General features: G+C 48.5%; 1 protein-coding gene across 1 annotated transcript in view; it reads left to right on the top strand.

Moving 5' to 3' along the window:
- Positions 1–18,932, top strand: part of GALNT9 (polypeptide N-acetylgalactosaminyltransferase 9) — a 1,283,051-nt gene that overhangs the window by 1,014,822 nt on the left and 249,297 nt on the right. The window contains exon 8 of the mRNA XM_069619988.1: positions 6,577–6,714. Within this exon, the coding sequence (XP_069476089.1) occupies positions 6,577–6,714 (138 nt within the window). The remainder of the gene's footprint in view (positions 1–6,576; positions 6,715–18,932) is intronic.

Raw genomic sequence — 18,932 nt, 5'->3', positions numbered from 1 at the left:
ACTGAGAGACTGCAGATGTGCGCTGCCTTCTGGCAGATTGTGGTGGAATATTGGCTACTGACACTGCAGATGTGCGCTGCCTTCTGGCAGATTGTGGTGGCGTGTTGGCTACTGAGAGACTGCAGATGTGCGCTGCCTTCTGGCAGATTGTGGTGGAATATTGGCTACTGAGAGACTGCAGGTGTGCGCTGCCTTCTGGCAGATTGTGGTGGCGTGTTGGCTACTGAGAGACTGCAGATGTGCGCTGCCTTCTGGCTGATTGTGGTGGAATATTGGCTTCTGACAGACTGCAGATGTGCGCTGCCTTCTGGCAGATTGTGGTGGCGTGTTGGCTACTGAGAGACTGCAGATGTGCGCTGCCTTCTGGCAGATTGTGGTGGAATATTGGCTACTGACAGACTGCAGATGTGCGCTGCCTTCTGGCAGATTGTGGTGGCATGTTGGCTACTGAGAGACTGCAGATGTGCGCTGCCTTCTGGCAGATTGTGGTGGAATATTGGCTACTGAGAGACTGCAGATGTGCGCTGCCTTCTGGCAGATTGTGGTGGCGTGTTGGCTACTGAGAGACTGCAGATGTGCGCTGCCTTCTGGCAGATTGTGGTGGCGTGTTGGCTACTGAGAGACTGCAGATGTGCGCTGCCTTCTGGCAGATTGTGGTGGCGTGTTGGCTACTGAGAGACTGCAGATGTGCGCTGCCTTCTGGCAGATTGTGGTGGCGTGTTGCCTACTGAGAGACTGCAGATGAGCGCTGCCTTCTGGCAGATTGTGGTGGAATATTGGCTACTGAGAGACTGCAGATGTGCGCTGCCTTCTGGCAGATTGTGGTGGCGTGTTGGCTACTGAGAGACTGCAGATGTGCGCTGCCTTCTCGCAGATTGTGGTGGCGTGTTGGCTACTGAGAGACTGCAGATGTGCGCTGCCTTCTGGCAGATTGTGGTGGCGTGTTGGCTACTGAGAGACTGCAGATGTGCGCTGCCTTCTGGCAGATTGTGGTGGCGTGTTGGCTACTGAGAGACTGCAGATGTGCGCTGCCTTCTGGCAGGTTGTGGTGGCGTGTTGGCTACTGAGAGACTGCAGATGTGTGCTGCCTTCTGGCAGATTGTGGTGGCGTGTTGGCTACTGAGAGACTGCAGATGTGCGCTGCCTTCTGGCAGATAGTGGTGGCGTGTTGGCTACTGAGAGACTGCAGATGTGCGCTGCCTTCTGGCAGATTGTGGTGGAATATTGGCTACTGAGAGACTGCAGATGTGCGCTCCCTTCTGGCAGATTGTGGTGGCGTGTTGGCTACTGAGAGACTGTAATGGTGTAGAGGCTCTTTGGCACCTCAGAGAATGATCTTCTTGGCTGCGTGTCTCCTGCTGCCTGTTAAGGACTCTTGTCTTAGTGGAAGAGGTGTCCATATGCATACTCACCCATATCTGCGCAAATCCCTTGGGTGGCACCCAGTGCAGGCAAATTGGAAAACCCTCTGCTCTCGGGAATCTTACCCAACGCATCTGTGCAATGTGGGCTTGACACCTCCACCCCTGCCTAAGCTCTTGGTGCTGTACCTGGTCAGCTTGCCCCTAGATGATGACTGCATCTCTCCTGCTGCTGAGTTCATCTAGCTCATTTTTAATCCAGGGTGGCCCTGTTGGTCTTTGCAGAACGCCCAGGACAACACTTGCTCTACCCACCCTTATCTGAAGCCTCGGGGGGGGGGGGGCTGCCCCCACTGTGAAGGTGAAGGGCGAGCTGGGGTTCTGTGTAAGGAAGAAGTGAGCAGTCCCAGCTGATATTTGGGAGAGAGAGTCTCTTTACCCAAGCAGCTCTGTCGATCTCTGGCACCAGTGAACTCACTGGGACTTCGCCTAAGCTTCTTCACCGATCCTGTGGGTGATAGGTAGAACAGTTCCAATACCCGGTGTCCTAACGCTACAAGCATCCCTTATCCATCAACACCACTTTCTGGCCACACACTGATGGAATGTACTGGGTGTGCCATATCGGGTGAAATCTTGCCGCAGTCCTTGATGTATATAGACATCTACTCTTGCAATACCTTCCTGTGTTCCATTGATTTCAGCGGGAATTGAGAAGGATGGCACTTTACACATTGCATTGGATCACACACCAGTGAAATATTTACCAGACCTTAAAGTACATCTATTGTAATAATGCGCTTGTCCACACCTGCTGACCTTAACACGATCCCTTGGGTGGCACTGGTTTCAATGCAAGTTGCAAAACATATGTTATCTCTGACAGCAACCTCAAGGAGAATGCATGCTATTTCATGCTCATGTTACTATTTCTGTTATGCAGCATTTGCATCACACAGTAAGGATGCACTTCAGCTTCTATGCCACACTGTGTACAATGCCCAGACACACTAACTGTACCATTCTTTTACCCACCTCCAATCGTCCCAGCGCCTGTCTACCCGCAGCACTTGCCCTTGCACTCCCTACGCATGGGAGGCTCGCACTTACCCATCGCGGCCTCTGTCCGTGTAGCACTCTCCTCGACATGCACGTATCTGTGGCTCACCCACAAGCACAGACACTTTAGCACTTCCCCCCGTCCCTCTTCCTTGCTGCACTCTAAATACTCACTTTTTCCTGCTTTATCCCCCGCTGTTTTTTTTAATTTGTTGTGTTTACTAATGTGGTTCACACTCTGTTCCCTCCCTTTGCCCTGTGGGCGCTTTGAAACGGTGTTTACTTGCTGTACAGGCGCCTAACAAGTGAACAATAAATGCATTGGGCCTTATCACGAGTTGGGCTGTAGTGCTTAAATGCAGCGGTAACAGTATTACCGCTGCCTTTAAGGGTCCGCCCAAACTTGAGTTGGCAGCATTTACCCCCAGCTGTAAGCTGGGGATAAATGTGCCAGAAAAATGCTGTTTTTTGGCACTATTACCGTGTGGTAATTCCGCCGGTGGTAATGGCGCAGAAAATTTCCCATTGGGTCCAATGGAGCCAATGGGGACTACCCATTACTGCCTAACCCTTGATCCTGCGGACAGGGGCGCAGTAACATAAATACAGTTGGGTGGTATCCCAGCCAGGATACCGCCCAACTTGTGATGAGGCCCATTGAATAGGCCTTATTTCAAATGAGCTATATTGATGCTTTTATTACCTACACACACTAAACTTCATTTCTAACCAGGATACTTCTAAAAAAACAGGTTATATACTTAATAAATATCCGAACTGTGCTTTTTCCATGAATCCTTTGTGTGCTTTTCCATGAAGCTGGCATGCCCACGGAGAGCCAGGACTGTGGGTGCCTAGCCACTGTTAAGGATTCTAATCGGACATCACACACCGGAACCAGAACCATTGCCTTTAGCCTAGGATGTAGCACTCAATTAAAATACCTTTTCTTTATTTCCTAGAATTCAGTTTGAGCTGGCACCCAACCCGTCTCACACCCCCTCTTACAAATACCCTGGGTCACAATGGACCATGAACCAGGCCGGTTGGTGGGAATACAATATTTATTTATTTTAAATTCAAAGATAATCACACAATTTTAATATCGGGCAGCAATCACCAATGGGGTGATAATTACAATGTAAACTGATGAAATACACTTGGTCGACCTTCTACGAGAACATATCCAAAACACAGAGGAATAGGAGCAATTTTACTGTTCGGGTAGATAGCACCTGAGTTAAGATTTCCCCCTGCAATGCTCCGTCAAACCCCAACTAATAGAATTTTGAGTGGATAGAAAGGAGCAGCAACGAGTCAGGGATACTAGATAGCAGACGGAATTCAAATCTGACCTTCCCTCACAAAATGGGAGGCAAAAACCTTTGCAATGGCTTAAATGACCCTTCGGAATTGCTAAATAATTAATTCATATGTGCGGTTAAATAAATGGGGTAAATATGATTTCTAACAGTATCAGCGATGTAAGAACACTAGAAACTATAAGGCAAGGTATGAACAAAGGACATACAGTTCAAAAATCAACTTGAAAGGAAGAACACTGTGCAGCCAAAATGACACGTTGGAAAGTTGCATTTTCTGCTTTTTACAGTTTTAAATGTCGAAACGGTTTTGAAAAATAATTGGTGAAATTGACAGAATCGGAATGCGTTTTTTAGGCTGGGTGATAGATGCACATCACAGGGATAGTAGGAAAGTGAAAGAAGGACTCTAGCTGGAGAACTGGATGAGATTTGCAAAGTGAAAGGAAATTCGGTTTTGGGAAAATAAAGCAGTTAAAAGAGAAAATCGGTTTAAAAAGGAAAGGACACATTTCACTTAAACTAGATTTAATGAGTAGATTGTTAAAGAAAGACACGGAACACTCCAAGGTTATTTTGCAAGGTTTACCTTTTCACCCCACGTTCAGCTCTATGTGGGAATTAATTTCAATTATTCAAAATATGACTAAGGACTCATGCAAGACAGACACAAATGGAAGAATTGTGCTAACACTAGAAAATCAAGGAGCAGAATACACAGAGGATTTAGACTATCTTAACTAAGTTATCAGGGTATGGATGGGATTGCTTAGAGAGTGGAACAAGGACAAGGTATCAAGATGGGGTAGACTCTGGGCCTCATTCCGAGATTGGAGGTAGCCATGGTGCTATTTGCGCCATGGCTGCCTCCAATACCGGGTCCGGCTCGGTCTCGTTCAATGGGGATTTACCGGTCCATTCCGACCCTGGAGGGACCCGTAAGTCCCCATTGAACAAACCATTCCCACTCCCATTTGAGCCCCCATAGGGCTCGATGGGAATGGGGAGGGCGCTAATAATGGGCTCGCGAATGGCAAGCCTGTTATTAGCATCCTTGTCCCTTAGCGGGACCCGTAAAGGACGTGTGGTCCGACCACACGTCCCTTACGGTTCCCGCTAAGAGACCTCGGAATTGGGCGGTAGGGGATTACCGGCACTGGTCCCCTTACCGGTGCCGGTAATCCCTTACCGCCCAACTCATTATGACCCCCAATGTGTAGCTATGGAATGAGGAAATACTCACAATCAGCACTTGAGTTTGGGATTTGGGACCGCCAACCGGGTTTCTGGAGTCAAAGGATTTGGTCACCATGGCAGACCCTCCTAGCAAAAGACAGCTGGGCAAAGGTCTGGTCATAGCACAGCAAAGCCTCAGCTGGATGGAGCGGGTAGCAGGGCAAGCAGGTGGCACTGGAGAATCTCATAGCTGGCTCAGCCACCTTTCCCCTTTCTCTCTGAATTTAGTGGGATTTTGTTATGGGGTTTATTTCTGAAGGGTGGTTCTGCCTGGAAAGGAGGGCCTGAACCAACTATCCCTTTCCTGGCAGTGGAGCGTGGAACCTGCAGGGTGGATCTGGAATCAGCAGGATGAATATGAAAAGTCTGGATACGCAGAAGCTGGAAAATTCAGACGAGTGTGTCCCTTGTCTCTTTGAGATTCCCCCTTTTATAAGGCGGGTGACGTCACCGGATTAATTGTTGGGCAGAAGTAAGCGAGACCTACCCCTAAGAGTCGGATAGGTAAGCCTATGTTATGTCGCTTCCTCCTTAGCGGCAGATTGAACTGAAGGAGAGGACTGAGTTTTTTGGGATGTGTTTTTATGAGTTATAAAGTCATCCCACATTCACTTTTGCCAAAATCAGTTTAGGACATAAATCGCACATTTTTGCAGCAGTGGCGCTTCCACAAATCATATAGGCAAATTACATATTCCACACAGAACATAATACTCCCACTCCCACATTTGTAGGACTTTTTTTCGCCCTTCTAATATTTTTTTGTCATTTTCAGTGAGAAATATTTTACCTAAAATTCTATAACTTTATACATGTATACCTATTATCAAAAGGCATGTTAGTATTGTATTTCAAAGTGGCACCACATACACCTTCCTCAGAATATACAATTTTCCGTCAATGTTCCCTGTTCATCTTGCCACGTATGTGGTTGGCAAATACAGCACAGCCATTATTTTGGTGACTGCAAAATGCAGTTTTTAAGGGAAGGCGATAGTGCTCAACAGCGCCAGCGCAGCCATTTTGCTGGTAAATGCTGAAGTGCAGATTGGTGATGGAGGGGAATTCTGCTGGGTGGGTAAATGTACCCCACACCACAGTGCCCAAAGGAAAGAGCTTCACCCCAGACTGACTTCTTAAAGCTACTGCAGTAACTCTGGCCAGCCCAACCCCCGTGCTCTTCATGAGAAAGGGAAAACGTATGTTTTAAAAGGAACACCAACTGCTAACATGCATGCCCACGTCATAAAGGGTAAGGTGGCTTATGTGGCATGGTGTGTTTTGTTATGTTATCAGCAAATATGTTATATGCACTGCATGCATTGCTTGTCACATACAGGATGCGTGTTTCTCCCACACTCAACATTACATATTCACACAGTGACAAAATGGATTGACGACGTCATGCAATGACGTGTGGACCCTATTCAAAGCCTCTGCGTAACGTTTGCTTCTGGATTGCCATTTTCGAATATTGATACGTTTATTGCTGCAATTAAAAGTACTACAGTGGGCCCTGGCTACCCATGGGTATAGTTTAATTTCAGACTGACACTAAGCTATTTATGCCTCACGCCACCATTTTGTCCTCCTTGCAGAACCCCGGAGTGGACTTTGGTGATGTCTCGGAGCGGATTGCCCTCCGCCAGAAGCTGGAGTGTCGAAGTTTTAAGTGGTACCTGGACAATGTGTATCCTGAAATGAGGGTTTACAACACCACTGTCACTTATGGAGAGGTAAGCTGTTTAGGGTTTCGGGGTTGAGGAGCACTTCCTCTCCAAGACGCAACTTACAAAGCCCTTCTAATAGCCTCTCCCATGCTCAACACATGTACCCTGTTAGGCTGCTATAGCCTTGCCCAAAACTATCGCTCGGCAGCTTGTGAAGCTTCCCCAGCCTCGGGCATGCCTACTTCACGTTAGATATCTCTGCCAGGTCGACCACCTAGCAGCTCACAAAGCCATCATGGCCTCTCCCAGGCCTACAACATGCCGCTCTCAAATCCATCATGCCTCTCCCAGGCCTATTGCATGGCAGCTCCCAAAGCCATCATGGCATGTCCCAGGCCTACAACATGGCAGCTCCCAAAGCCATCATGGCCTCTCCCAGGCCTACAGCATGGTAGCTCCCAAAGCCATCATGGGCTCTCCCAGGCCTAAAGCATGGCAGCTCCCAAAGCCATCATGGCCTCTCCCAGGCCTATCACATGGCAGCTCCCAGAATCATCATGGCCTCTCCCAGGCCTACTGCAAAGCAGCTCCCAAAGCCATAATGTACTCTCCCAGGCCTATCACATGGCAGCTCCCAGAATCATCATGGCCTCTCCCAGGCCTACTGCAAAGCAGCTCCCAAAGCCATAATGTACTCTCCCAGGCCTATCACATGGCGGCTCCCAAAACCATCATGGCCTCTCTTAGGCCTACACATGGCAGCTCCCATAGCCATCATGGCATCTTCCAGGCCTACAGCATGCAGCTCCCAAAGCCATCATGGCCTCTCCCAGCCCTACAGCATGGCAGCTCTTGAAGCCATCATGGCCTCTCTCAGGCCTACAACATGGCAGCTCCCATAGCCATCATGGCATCTCCCAGGCTTACAACATGTCATCTCTCATAGCCATCATGGCATCTCCCATGCCTACCACATGGCTGCTCCCAAATTCATCATGGCCTCTCCCCGGCCTACAACAAGGTAGCTCCCAAAGTCATCATGGCCTCTCCCTGGCCTACAGCATGGCAGCTCCTGAAGCCATAATGTCTTCTCCCAGGCCTCCAGCATGGCAGCTCCCAAGGCCATCATGGCCTCTCCCAGGCCTACAGCATTGCAGCTCCCAAAGTCATCATGGCCTCTCCCTGGCCTACAGCATGGCAGCTCCTGAAGCCATAATGTCTTCTCCCAGGCCTCCAGCATGGCAGCTCCCAAGGCCATCATGGCCTCTCCCAGGCCTACAGCATTGCAGCTCCCAAAGTCATCATGGCCTCTCCCTGGCCTACAGCATGGCAGCTCCTGAAGCCATAATGTCTTCTCCCAGGCCTCCAGCATGGCAGCTCCCAAGGCCATCATGGCCTCTCCCAGGCCTACAGCATTGCAGCTCCCAAAGTCATCATGGCCTCTCCCTGGCCTACAGCATGACAGCTCCTGAAGACATAATGGCCTCTCCAGGCCTACAGCATGGCAGCTCCCACAGTCAGCATTGCCTCTCCCAGGTCTACTGCATGGCAGCTCCCACAGTCAGCATTGCCTCTCCCAGGCCTACAGCATGGCAGCTCCCAATGTCAGCATTGCCTCTCCCAGGCCTACAGCATGGCAGCTCCCAATGTCAGCATTGCCTCTACCATGCTTACTGCATGGCAGCTCCCATAGCCACCATGGCCTCGGAGCCGCTTCCAAAGACAATATGGCCTCTCCCCGGCCTACAGCATGGCAGCTCCTGAATCCATAATGGCATCTCCCAGGCGTACAGCATGGCAGCTCTGACATTCAGCATCGCCTCTCCCATGGTTACTGCATGGCAACTTGGAAAACAACCCCCTCCTCTCCCAGGCTTCCCTCATAGCAGCTTGCCAAGCAATCAGAGCCTTTCCCAGTCTTGCAACACAGCACCTCCCAAAGCCACTCTAGCTTATTTATGTATTTATTTATTTTATTTGTAGCACGTCCAACTGCCAATAGGGATAGGGGCGCACATCACCACAAAAGAACATAATGAATGATGACAGGCAGGGCTGGGGCTAGGCGTGTGCAGCGTGTGCGGCTGCACTGGGCCCCGCGTCTCCTAGGGCCCCGCTCCGAGGGTGCCGTTGACTCCCTTTTTGCAGGCTGCAGCGTGGGCCGTGTGCTCAGAGTAGTTAACCTTGCTGCAGGGCGCTCTGAGCACACGGGTGGCCCACGCTTCAGCATGCGTGATGACGAGGAAGCGTGCCGGTGTTGTGGAGGTGAGGCTGTTCCACATGGAGGCAGAGCTCCCTTATTGACTGTACTGTGAGGCAACGTGTCACAGCTCAACCTCCTGCTGCGACTCTGGAGAGACAAATACCCCACCTCCCAGGGACCCAATAGGCGCTGCTGGCCTTGTAAGCACTGATGATCACTTGTTCTTAAAGCAGGGCATTTAAAGCGGGCGGTGGTGTATTTAAGAGACCATTGTTTTGGACAACACGTTCTTAACATGTTAAGAAGTGCAAAGGGACATTTTGTTTTCAAAGCTCGTGCAAAGCACCAGTTAGCTGCCTAAAATATGTGCCCTCCTGCAGCAAGTTACGTTTGAGTTTTCTTTGTAAATCAGAGTGCAGACTCCCAAAAGCAGAGGATGCTTTAAAATCACCAAATGTCTACAAAATAGGGAATGTAATGTAGTTTTCATTATTAGGACCTGCATTCTTATGCATACATTTTTAGGCAATTTAAATCGTGATATGGTGTTAGTACTTGCATGTCAGGGGAGTGATTGAAAGGGTAGGAGACAGGAGGCAGCTCATTCTCACAGCAGTCCTTAAGTGTGTGCTTTCAGATGTGACAAAGAGCTAATTGCTTGTGATATGATATGATGTGGCATGTATAACGTGCTTGTACAGTGTTTCCTGGCACGGCTAGACATGGAGGGCGAAACAAAGGGAGGACAAAATAACGATTTTACTAGGCCTTGTGTCATTCAGATCGCGCAAGTGCGGGGACGAGGGAGAGGGGAGGTGCTAGGGGCGAGGGGAGGAGGGAAGTGCTGTTAACTCAAAAGTCCAGCCAGCGGGTGGCTCATAAGTGCAGAGAGAAGGGACTGTGGGGTTGCAGATACAGACCCTTAAGTGCTGGGGGAGCCGGGAGGCAGTGCAAGGGAAACTGGACATGCAGGGGCCTGGGACAGAGTTCAGACAATGACCAGGTGACCAGTGCCCGGCACAGTCAGTTGCATCAACAGGGTAGAGGAAGAGAGATAGGGAAGCGAAAAGGAAGGACTTGAGTTGCTTCCGGAACCGGAGGTGGTTCTGCTCAAGTTTGAGAGAGGCAGGGAGGCTGTTCCAGAGGGCGGCCCCAGCCGAGGGGATAGATCTGCCCGCAGCTCTATGCTTGGAGAAGCTTCTGACCCTCAGAGAGATGGAGGTGGATGAGTGGAGAGCTCGAGAAGGAAGATGTTTTGGAAGAGAAAGTTGGAGGTAGAGCAGTCCCAGGCTCCAGATAGACTTGTGGATGATGCAGAGAGTCTTGAACTTGATCCTTGCAGCCATGGAGAGCCAGTGAAGAGATTTCAGAGCTGGAGGGATATGATCCCTGGGCTTGAGGCCAAGGACAAGTCTGCCAGTCCTGTTCTGGATAAGTTGTTATGGTCGAAGAGTAGAGGCAGGAAGATTTAGAAAGAGGCTGTTGCAGTAGTCCAGCCTAGAGAGCACCAGAGCTCTGGAGACAGTGAACTTCTGGGGGAAAGTGAAAGAAGGAAGAATACCTCTGAGGAGGTGCAGCTGATAGTTTGACTTCTTAGAGACCTCAGAGTTGTGAGGAGAGAAGGAGAGGGTGGGGTCGAAGATGACACCAATGTTCTTAGCCTCACAGGAAGGAGCAGGAAGAGGGCCCAGAGTGGGCAGCCAGATAAAGAGAGGAATGGAGGTAGCGGGTGTGCCAATGAGGAGGATCTCAGTCTTACTGGCATTAACGCAGAGATCATTGGTGGCACATCATTCCGGAATTGCGGCCAGACAGTCTGGTATGAGAGAAGAAGCAGAGGTGACTGAGGGGAGACTAAAAGACAGCTGAGTGTCATCCACATAACATTGGAAATTGGAGCAGTAATGTAGTGATGTGGTGGGCAAGAGGTGCCAGGTAGTGGTTGAAGCCAAGGAGAGAGGTTAGATCCCTAGGAAAAACCACAGAGGGATAGAAGAGAGGAAAGAGCCTAGTTGGACCTGAGAGGGTTGTTTGGTGAGATAGGAGGTCAACCAGGCCAGGGCGTGATCAGTAACATCAAGTTTGTCCCGCAGACGATTGAGCAGGATGGCATGGTTGACCATGTTAAAAGGAGAGGATAAATCAAGGAGAATGAGGACAGAAGGGAGATTAGAGTCAAGATTGGAGAGCAATTCTTCACGGGTGTTCAGGAGAGCAGTGTCTGTGCTTCTAACAGCTCTGAAGCCAGACTGGTGGTCATGGAGGCAACCAACAGATTCAGTATGTAGATTAAGCTGGGAGATGACCAGCTTTTCCAAGAGTTTGCCCAGGAAAGTAGTGATGGCTATCGGGCGATAGTTAGCCAGAGAGGAAGGATCGCAGAGGGCTTCTTTAGAAGGGGGTGCACAAGAGAGTGGTTAAGTTCGGAGGGGAATGTTCCAGTGGCAAAGGAGTGATTGCAGAAATCGGCCAAGGCTGGAGCAAAGGTGTTGATATGGTCCTTGATAGTTCTGGATGAGCAGGGGAGCACCTTCTCTCATGAGACTTTCATAGATCGGACTTGTCTAGAAACATTGAAGCTTCACCAGAATATAATAGAATATAAAAAGACTGCCACAGCACCCCACCTAGTCGCAGCACATGTTGGGGTGATCATCGGCTCCAACCAACAGTGCAGGCCTTTCCCCATTCCAACCCTTCAGGATAACACGCTGTTTGCAATGTGGGCAACCCAGGTAGGTATTCACCCCAACCCCGTAATCCCCAACTGGGGAAAACAAATAGAAGTTACTAGCAGCACCATTTACATTAATGAAACTTGACAATAGGATAGATATATATATATATATATATATATATATATATATATGCATTTTTTTAGCTGCAGCCTACATAAATAGTGGTCATTATCATGTGATGTCACTTCCTGTGATGTCACTTCATGCAAATGAAGGGGCCCCGCACTTTATGTTTCACACTTGGCCCCACCCCACACATCCTGCGGCCGGCCCTGATGGCAGCACAAACATACAACCAGGATCAATACAAACATACAACCAGGATCAATTAGAACCCGCTCCTAACCCTATGCCCACCATCTCAGGCATAACATGTGGCTGCCCTTGAACCCACGGTAGCTTTTGTCAGGCCTTCTGCATGGCAACGTATAAAGCACTCATAGCTTTCCCAGGCTTACAACATGGCATCTTGCCGAGCCACCGTAGTCTATGCCTCACCCAACACATGGCTGCTCTTGACACTTCTGGAGCTTGTGTCAGGTAGACTGTACAGCAACATGTCAAACTGATCTACATCATGGCTGCTTGCTCAGCACCAGCTATACAGAGCTGTATTTGTCCTCTTTTTAGGGGCCGTGTGGGTGAGGACTACAATATAACATGTACAAAGAAAAATCCCACAGCAACGGCTTCCTCCCTTTAAGCAAGAAGGATGTACCTAATATCCACCTGGCACATACACACACTCTTTTCTATTCAACATAATTCCAGAGACAACTCACGGTTATCAAAATAAACATACATATTTTAATATTTATACATTTATAAAACATATTCATGGTAAAACCCATACTTATAAAAATAATTGTACTGGTGGTTCACACAATCAAATATTTTTTCTCAAAACACCATTTCATTATCAGTGTATATGCATTCAGGACACAAAATGTTTTGTACATAAATGTGCCAACAATCGTTCTTATCCCTATCAAACAACTCCTTTTTAATTTTCTATTCAATTATGGTGAATAGAAAAGAGTGTGTGTATGTGCCAGGTGCTTGCTCAGCAAGCATAGCCAGTCCTTATTGCATGCACCTCAAGACGATGCCGCAATAGGCCATCTCCTGAAACCACTATAGCCACTGTCACCTATCCCAGGCCTAGCCCAGACCTAACACGTGGCAGCTTCTGCAACTTATACATCAATCATTCATGGCCCATCCTAGACCTACTGCATAGGTGATCATGAAACACTTGCAGCCTATCCCAGATCTAGCACACACCTGATCATCGTCCTGTGGCAGCCTCTCCCAGGTCTACTGCGCAAGGGCGAGTCGTCTGGCCCATACCTACCTCTTGGCAGCCCTTGAAGCCAAGGACTGTTTGTCTGATGAGCCATTCACAGCCATGTTTCATTGTTAGCTTTAATCAATGCTATAAAACGCTGGCATTGGGAGGCATTGCCCTGCGTGAGAGTACATCAAATGAGAAGCGCTTCCCTGAATAGTGAAGTGCACGCCGCTGCACTCTAATTAACAGTAGCCGCTGAGTGCATAGAAGGCGTGCGGTTCTATGATTGAGACGGTGCTGCGGGGGCTGATAACCTGGTGCCCTGGCAGGGGGAGTGCCTATATTGCTGCTCCTCTGCACAGGATCAGAAGTGTTTGGTAATGCGGGCCACCAATGGCCTATCACTGCTGGCTTTGGTCCAGTCTCAGACAGCAGGTGCCAGCACCACTTCAGGCCAGGGTTATGCACTCAGCTATCTTGCCCGGTACCACCAAAGCTCTGTGACATAGCGCAAAGCTAGCACTGCGCGTCGACTTATGCTCTGTAGGACCCAAAAGCCCCCTTTGCATAAAATGCACAGCAGTCCACAGTGCACAGTGTCCCCAATTACCACATGGTCTGAGGCAACCAACATTTTCATTGCGGTTGCGCGACATTGCAGGTTGCCTTTTAAAACGGAGAGTGTTCTGTGCATGCGCAAACCAAGTAATCATGTGCAGCCTGCAGAACATATGTGCATTACAAGCTTTGTACTGCAGCACAATGCATCCATACATGCTGCACCTTGTGGGCAAATACAATAGAACTTAAATCCAGTTCTTAATTTGAAAAAAAAGAAGTGCCAGGGCCCAAAATATTTTCTAGCACTCTTGTGAAACTGCAGGTGGGCAGGTCCCTACCACTGCTGCCACCATTTGGGGTTGGACTACACCTCGTACCTGCACATTGTGGTTGATGGATGCACTGACTATCACCACTTCTTTATTAAAGTGAGTCTGAGACAATAAGTGCCAGGGCTCAAAAATAAGTGCCAAGGTTGAGCCCTGGCAAACACCCCGACAAATTAAGCAATGCTTAAAATAATACCTCCCACTACTCGTTAAAATGTTCTCTCTCGCTTTCTAGGAGTTGTCACTTCAGGAAGGCTAGGGCAGTGGTCCCTGCAGACCCTCGGCTTCGGGGGCAGCAGCCCACATCACCATTCTGCCCAAGAGAGTTCACAAAGGCTCTTCTCCTTCTCTAGACACATATGAGACACCACGCATAGAGGCAAGGAACTTTTCCTGTGGTCCCCAGCATAAGATGTAGGATGCATTTAGAAGGTGGAGAAAAGTGTGGCCCAAGACACTAGCTAAAATGCCCCCGCTGCTGGCACTCTGCAAGAAATACATTGCATACAACAGAATACAAATACCAACAAATAGCAGATGCGTAAACATAGTTCACGCAACACACCATCGAGTGTCCCTGTGCTGCCAGGGAAGAGCCTGTGATGCAAACAGTAAAACAGGTGAGCCGGAATACAGAGAAATTCAGCATCGGTGTACACACGTGAGGCCATCCTGACGTCAGGCAGACATGGAGATAAAACTGCTTGACTTCAAAATGGCGGCCCACCCTTTTGAACTTCCTGTGACCAATTATGCCCACATGAGAAATCTGTTGCCCAAACAGGGGGCTGCCAATCAGAGGGCATTCTCCCGAGTGCCATACAGCTGCTACAGATTTGCCTGTCAAAAGCGCAAATCTAGTCCTGGGCGGAATATAAGAGGGTGCCCGACCAAAGCAGCGGTGTGGTAAGTAGGAGTTGGATCGTGAACATGAGAGGTGAAAAGAGAGAGCAGTGGTGGAAAGGGTTGAAGGGGATGGAGTGGTAAAGTCTACCATCTTGAGATGCCACTCCAAGAGTTCATTAGCAGGATGACTCAAGGGGCAACTACCAGGCCCCACTCGTTGGCTCAGTCAACCCCCACCATTTCCCTAATTGTAGGTCCCAGCAGCTGCAGCTCTTCCCCCGCCCCAGATTTCTTGATATTTCGGTACCAGTCCAGATTCTTGCAGAGGCAAGTGCTCCCTGTTCTAGAATAGGCTTTAAAGCTAGACCCTCCGCGGGCATTTCCCTGAAAAAGGGAGAATGCAATGTAAGCTACAGAGACAAGCAATGCCTTCAGTACTGGGGAGAAAGTGAGCATCTCTTATTGCTGGCAAAAGATCAGACGGCTCACGAAATCCAGAGTGGTGCAGAGGAAAGAGAGTGTAGAGAGGTGATGGCTCACCAAAATGCCAGGGGTAGCCGAAGTGACATCACATGACCGTTGCCCCCTGATGACATCACAGGAAATGATGTCATTTGACCCTACCACAAAGTGATATTGCGGCAAGCGATGGAACATGACCTTTCACCCGTTGACAAAACAGAAAACAGACCAAAACAGAAAGTGGCATCACATAGCATTGTACACTACCAAAAATATGGTTAAGATATCACTATAATGTGATGTACATTTCATACAGGAATGGATCGCCATATGTCTCGTTAAGATCAGTGTGTATAGGCGCATATTACCAAATTACTGTGAATGCGAGCAGACATCCATGACCAAATGATAATGATGTTTTATTATATAGCACTTACGCTTAAGCGCTTTATATAGAAAAAATATACACCCAATATCACCCAACCTGTGTTGGTACTCATTTATCGACCTCAGAAGGGTGTAAGGCTAAGTTGAGGAGTTTGAGAACAGACTAAATCATTGACTCACCCCTGAAGTGTGCCTGAAATAAACCTTTAATGAGTCTAGCAATTATTGTATAGAGTTCCAGAAAGACACATTATTTGGTATTCCTATTCTTTCTTATTTAGGGTCAGTGCTGAAAGTGTGAGACTTGTGGCACTCCTGTTCTTATTTTTTTTAAGGGGCCTGAACAAGAAAGCCAGCCACTCCAGAAGTAAAGAGCCACATGGTGCTGGCCACAGCCCAGGAGCTTGCATTACAACAACAAAAAAACTTTTCTTTTTTTTAGAGGTCGCAAGGGAGACCTCAGAGCTCGCACTTGCAACCTCTGGCAACCCCTAAATGACGTCCCTGTCCATCCGGGATTTCCAAGGTGGGTGGGTGGCTACAGTCCCAGATTTGCCAGGACCTGATTTAGAAATCCTGAAATCCGTTCCCGTTGCAACTCTTCCTGCGTGAATAGGGGCGTGAAAAGCATTTCCTACCACTTCCTAATCCCAACGCTTTCCTCCAATGAGGGTGTGAGCCTGTGAGCACACACCCTACCCCCCGCAAAAGGCCAGCGACATAGAAGTAGGACTACAGTTTTACTTGCATTTGCAGTAGTCCTACTTCTATGTCTATGGCCTGTCCGTTTTATTTTTCATCTGTTCACTCTAGGCTGTGGGCTCTTGTGCACCTGGTGATAGGAGCACAAACCTTGCTGGTGCTGTGGCACTTTCAGTCCAAAGCAGTACCCATGCTCGTCCTTATTTTTTGAAGCACCTCCTTCTCTTCTTTGTAAAATTCATTTTATACCTTGTGCTTGGAGATGCAGATTGCCACTCCTATGTCTGCAAGAGCCATCTTTCTTCTTAATGAATTATTTGGTTTTAGGAAGAGGGTGACATGTTTTGTTCCATTACTGGGGTTAATACCGGGCTCCGCTGTCATTTACATGGCCTGCTACCATTTAGTGGCTCTGAAAGTGAAGGGGGACTAGGCTAGTGGTACTCTGCTCTCAAGTTTCCTAAATCCATGGTTGAAAAAGCCATGCAGTCCTGTCTTTTTCTTGGAATTCTGGGACTTGTAGTTATGTATTTTCCATTTTAAATTTAGGATTAGAAATCCCAGAATTCTAAGAAAATAAAAACGGGACTGGATAGCTTTGACATGCATGGAATTGGAAACCTGGTGAGCTCTGGTGGTGGTGAGAGGGAAAATGCAAGACAGGGCTACTTCCGTGAGAAGGGGGAAACAATGTTGTCTTGCTGTTGATGTTTTTTTTCTATTCTGTGATACCTTTCAATGAAAATTGTAAAACTAAAGTTCTTGCCCTGCCACCATATCTGTGGGCATGAGTACCTCCACCCGGAGAATGGACCCAGGCAGCACATCGCCATGCTTGCTGTCATAACCCATTCCAATCTGTAAGTGCTTACCCATTCCTGTTTTTTTTCTTTGCATTCTGGGACTTGTGGTTCCACTTTTCCCATTCTAAAACTCAGACCATTTTCTTAGACTATGAATCACTGGGTCAGTCAAATCTTCGCTGTAGGCTTGTTCCGAGGCATCACTGGTGTATTGCATTTCCCTCTGCTGCTTTGAGATAACACTAGCATTTGCGTGCAGAGTCTGATGGTAAGGCTTGATTAAAGCAAGCTCACAAAGTTCCCATGCAGAGGTGTTTTGAGCAGGGAGGGGAATTAACCGTTTGGAAATAGCCATAGGGATAAGCATGACTGTGGGCTGTCAATGGGTGGGCTCATAACCTGACAACACCTATAAGCTGTTTGTCCCCCTTCATATGCTATTTCTCCCTTTCTGTATTCTATTGCGATAGTTTCAGTTTATAGGTGGAGCAAGCGTCACCTAATAGCCCAAACTAAAAGATGCTTAGATCATAAAGCAAATTAATTTTGGAGTAGACACAGATTGGGAGCTTTGAATTGCAACTGGCCCAATCCCAGTGAACAGTGACTTAATCACTATTCACCAGCCCTCAGGCTTCACTGGCCAGTAATAGCCTGGGGCCCAAGTTACAGGCCAGAGAGAAACAGGGGCCTTAACAGCAGGCCTCGGCACACTTTCCAGCCAGTGAAGCCTGCAGAGTGGGTGATTATCGCTATTAGTAGCCTGGGGTTACGTCCTGGGGTGCTGACAGCAATGCATTTGTTTGGAAGAACACATTGCATCCTCATCTTCACCTGTTGTTTCCAACAAATATTCACTGAACACGGCCGCCATGGAAATGGAAAAAAGGAAGGCAGGGCTCCACGCGGAAATGGCAGGGAAATGCTTAGTCAGGTGTGGGAGGAGGGTTCTCTGCACTATTTATTTACTCTTCACATGCAATGCAATGCTCATTTATTTTCATGTTTTCACAGAAAGGCCCTCCACCCACAGTGCTTCCGATGCCATAACAATGTCAGTAGGCGCTATACAAATATCCAATAACATAACATAACATGACGGTATTGCCCAAGTTGCCTGCGACCGAATTGGCCGCGACCGAATTGGCCGATTTTTTTGCAGCCGTTTTTACCGAAAATATATTTGAGGGGTGGGTTTGGGGTAATAAATAATATAGGGGGATTGGGTGGGGGCTGCAGGGGGTTTCCCCCGCATATATTTTTGGTCAAAACGGCCACAAAAAATCGGCCATGGGCAATTTGATACGAGCAATGCGTATACATCCAACATGGCAGTCCTCGGAATGGGAAAATGGACGACTGGGCTCCATACGGAGCCCCTCTTTCACGTGCCAGCCCTGGGCCTCCTGATGAGTGGCGTAGCAGTGGTGCCACCAACGGGCAAGGGAGCCGAGGGAGGGGGAAGCAGGAAGGTCCTCTCGGAGAGGGAGGGAAGATGGCGGGGGATGCGACCAGCTGTGAGCTTAATCAGAACACAGGCTTGGAGCATGCGATTCAGCCCGCGGTCCAAGCAACCCGATTAGCTGCTGTGCCTACCCCAGGTGCTAATTGACAGACATGCTATTCTGACTCTCTATTTCACACTTGTGCCTGCCGCTGCCTAATGCCCGGCTTAAATGCAATCAAGATACTGGGCAAAAAAGGTGACCTGCAGTCATGAAGCCCTGCTGGGAAAAGTAACATTGATCATATCCCTGGAGAGAACAACACAAGCAGCCCTTCAGCAAGGGATCTCTGAGTCAAACCTTCGTGATTTGAACTTCCCAAAAAACTCCCTGTTGAGTGTTTTCAGGGCCAGATGCATTCCACGTACTATATAGCAGGTGCCGCCACCAGGGTGCAGAACAGATGTCGGTGGGTGAAAGTGCAGATCTTCTTGTGTTTTGTAGCGTGTGGAGGTGA

This window comes from Ambystoma mexicanum, chromosome 10, assembly GCF_040938575.1.
Source record: "Ambystoma mexicanum isolate Mex_15411 chromosome 10, UKY_AmexF1_1, whole genome shotgun sequence".
Classification (NCBI taxonomy): Eukaryota; Metazoa; Chordata; class Amphibia; order Caudata; family Ambystomatidae; genus Ambystoma; species Ambystoma mexicanum.
The sequence above is the reverse complement of the archived record's forward strand: the minus strand, read 5'-3'. Positions and strand labels throughout refer to the sequence as shown.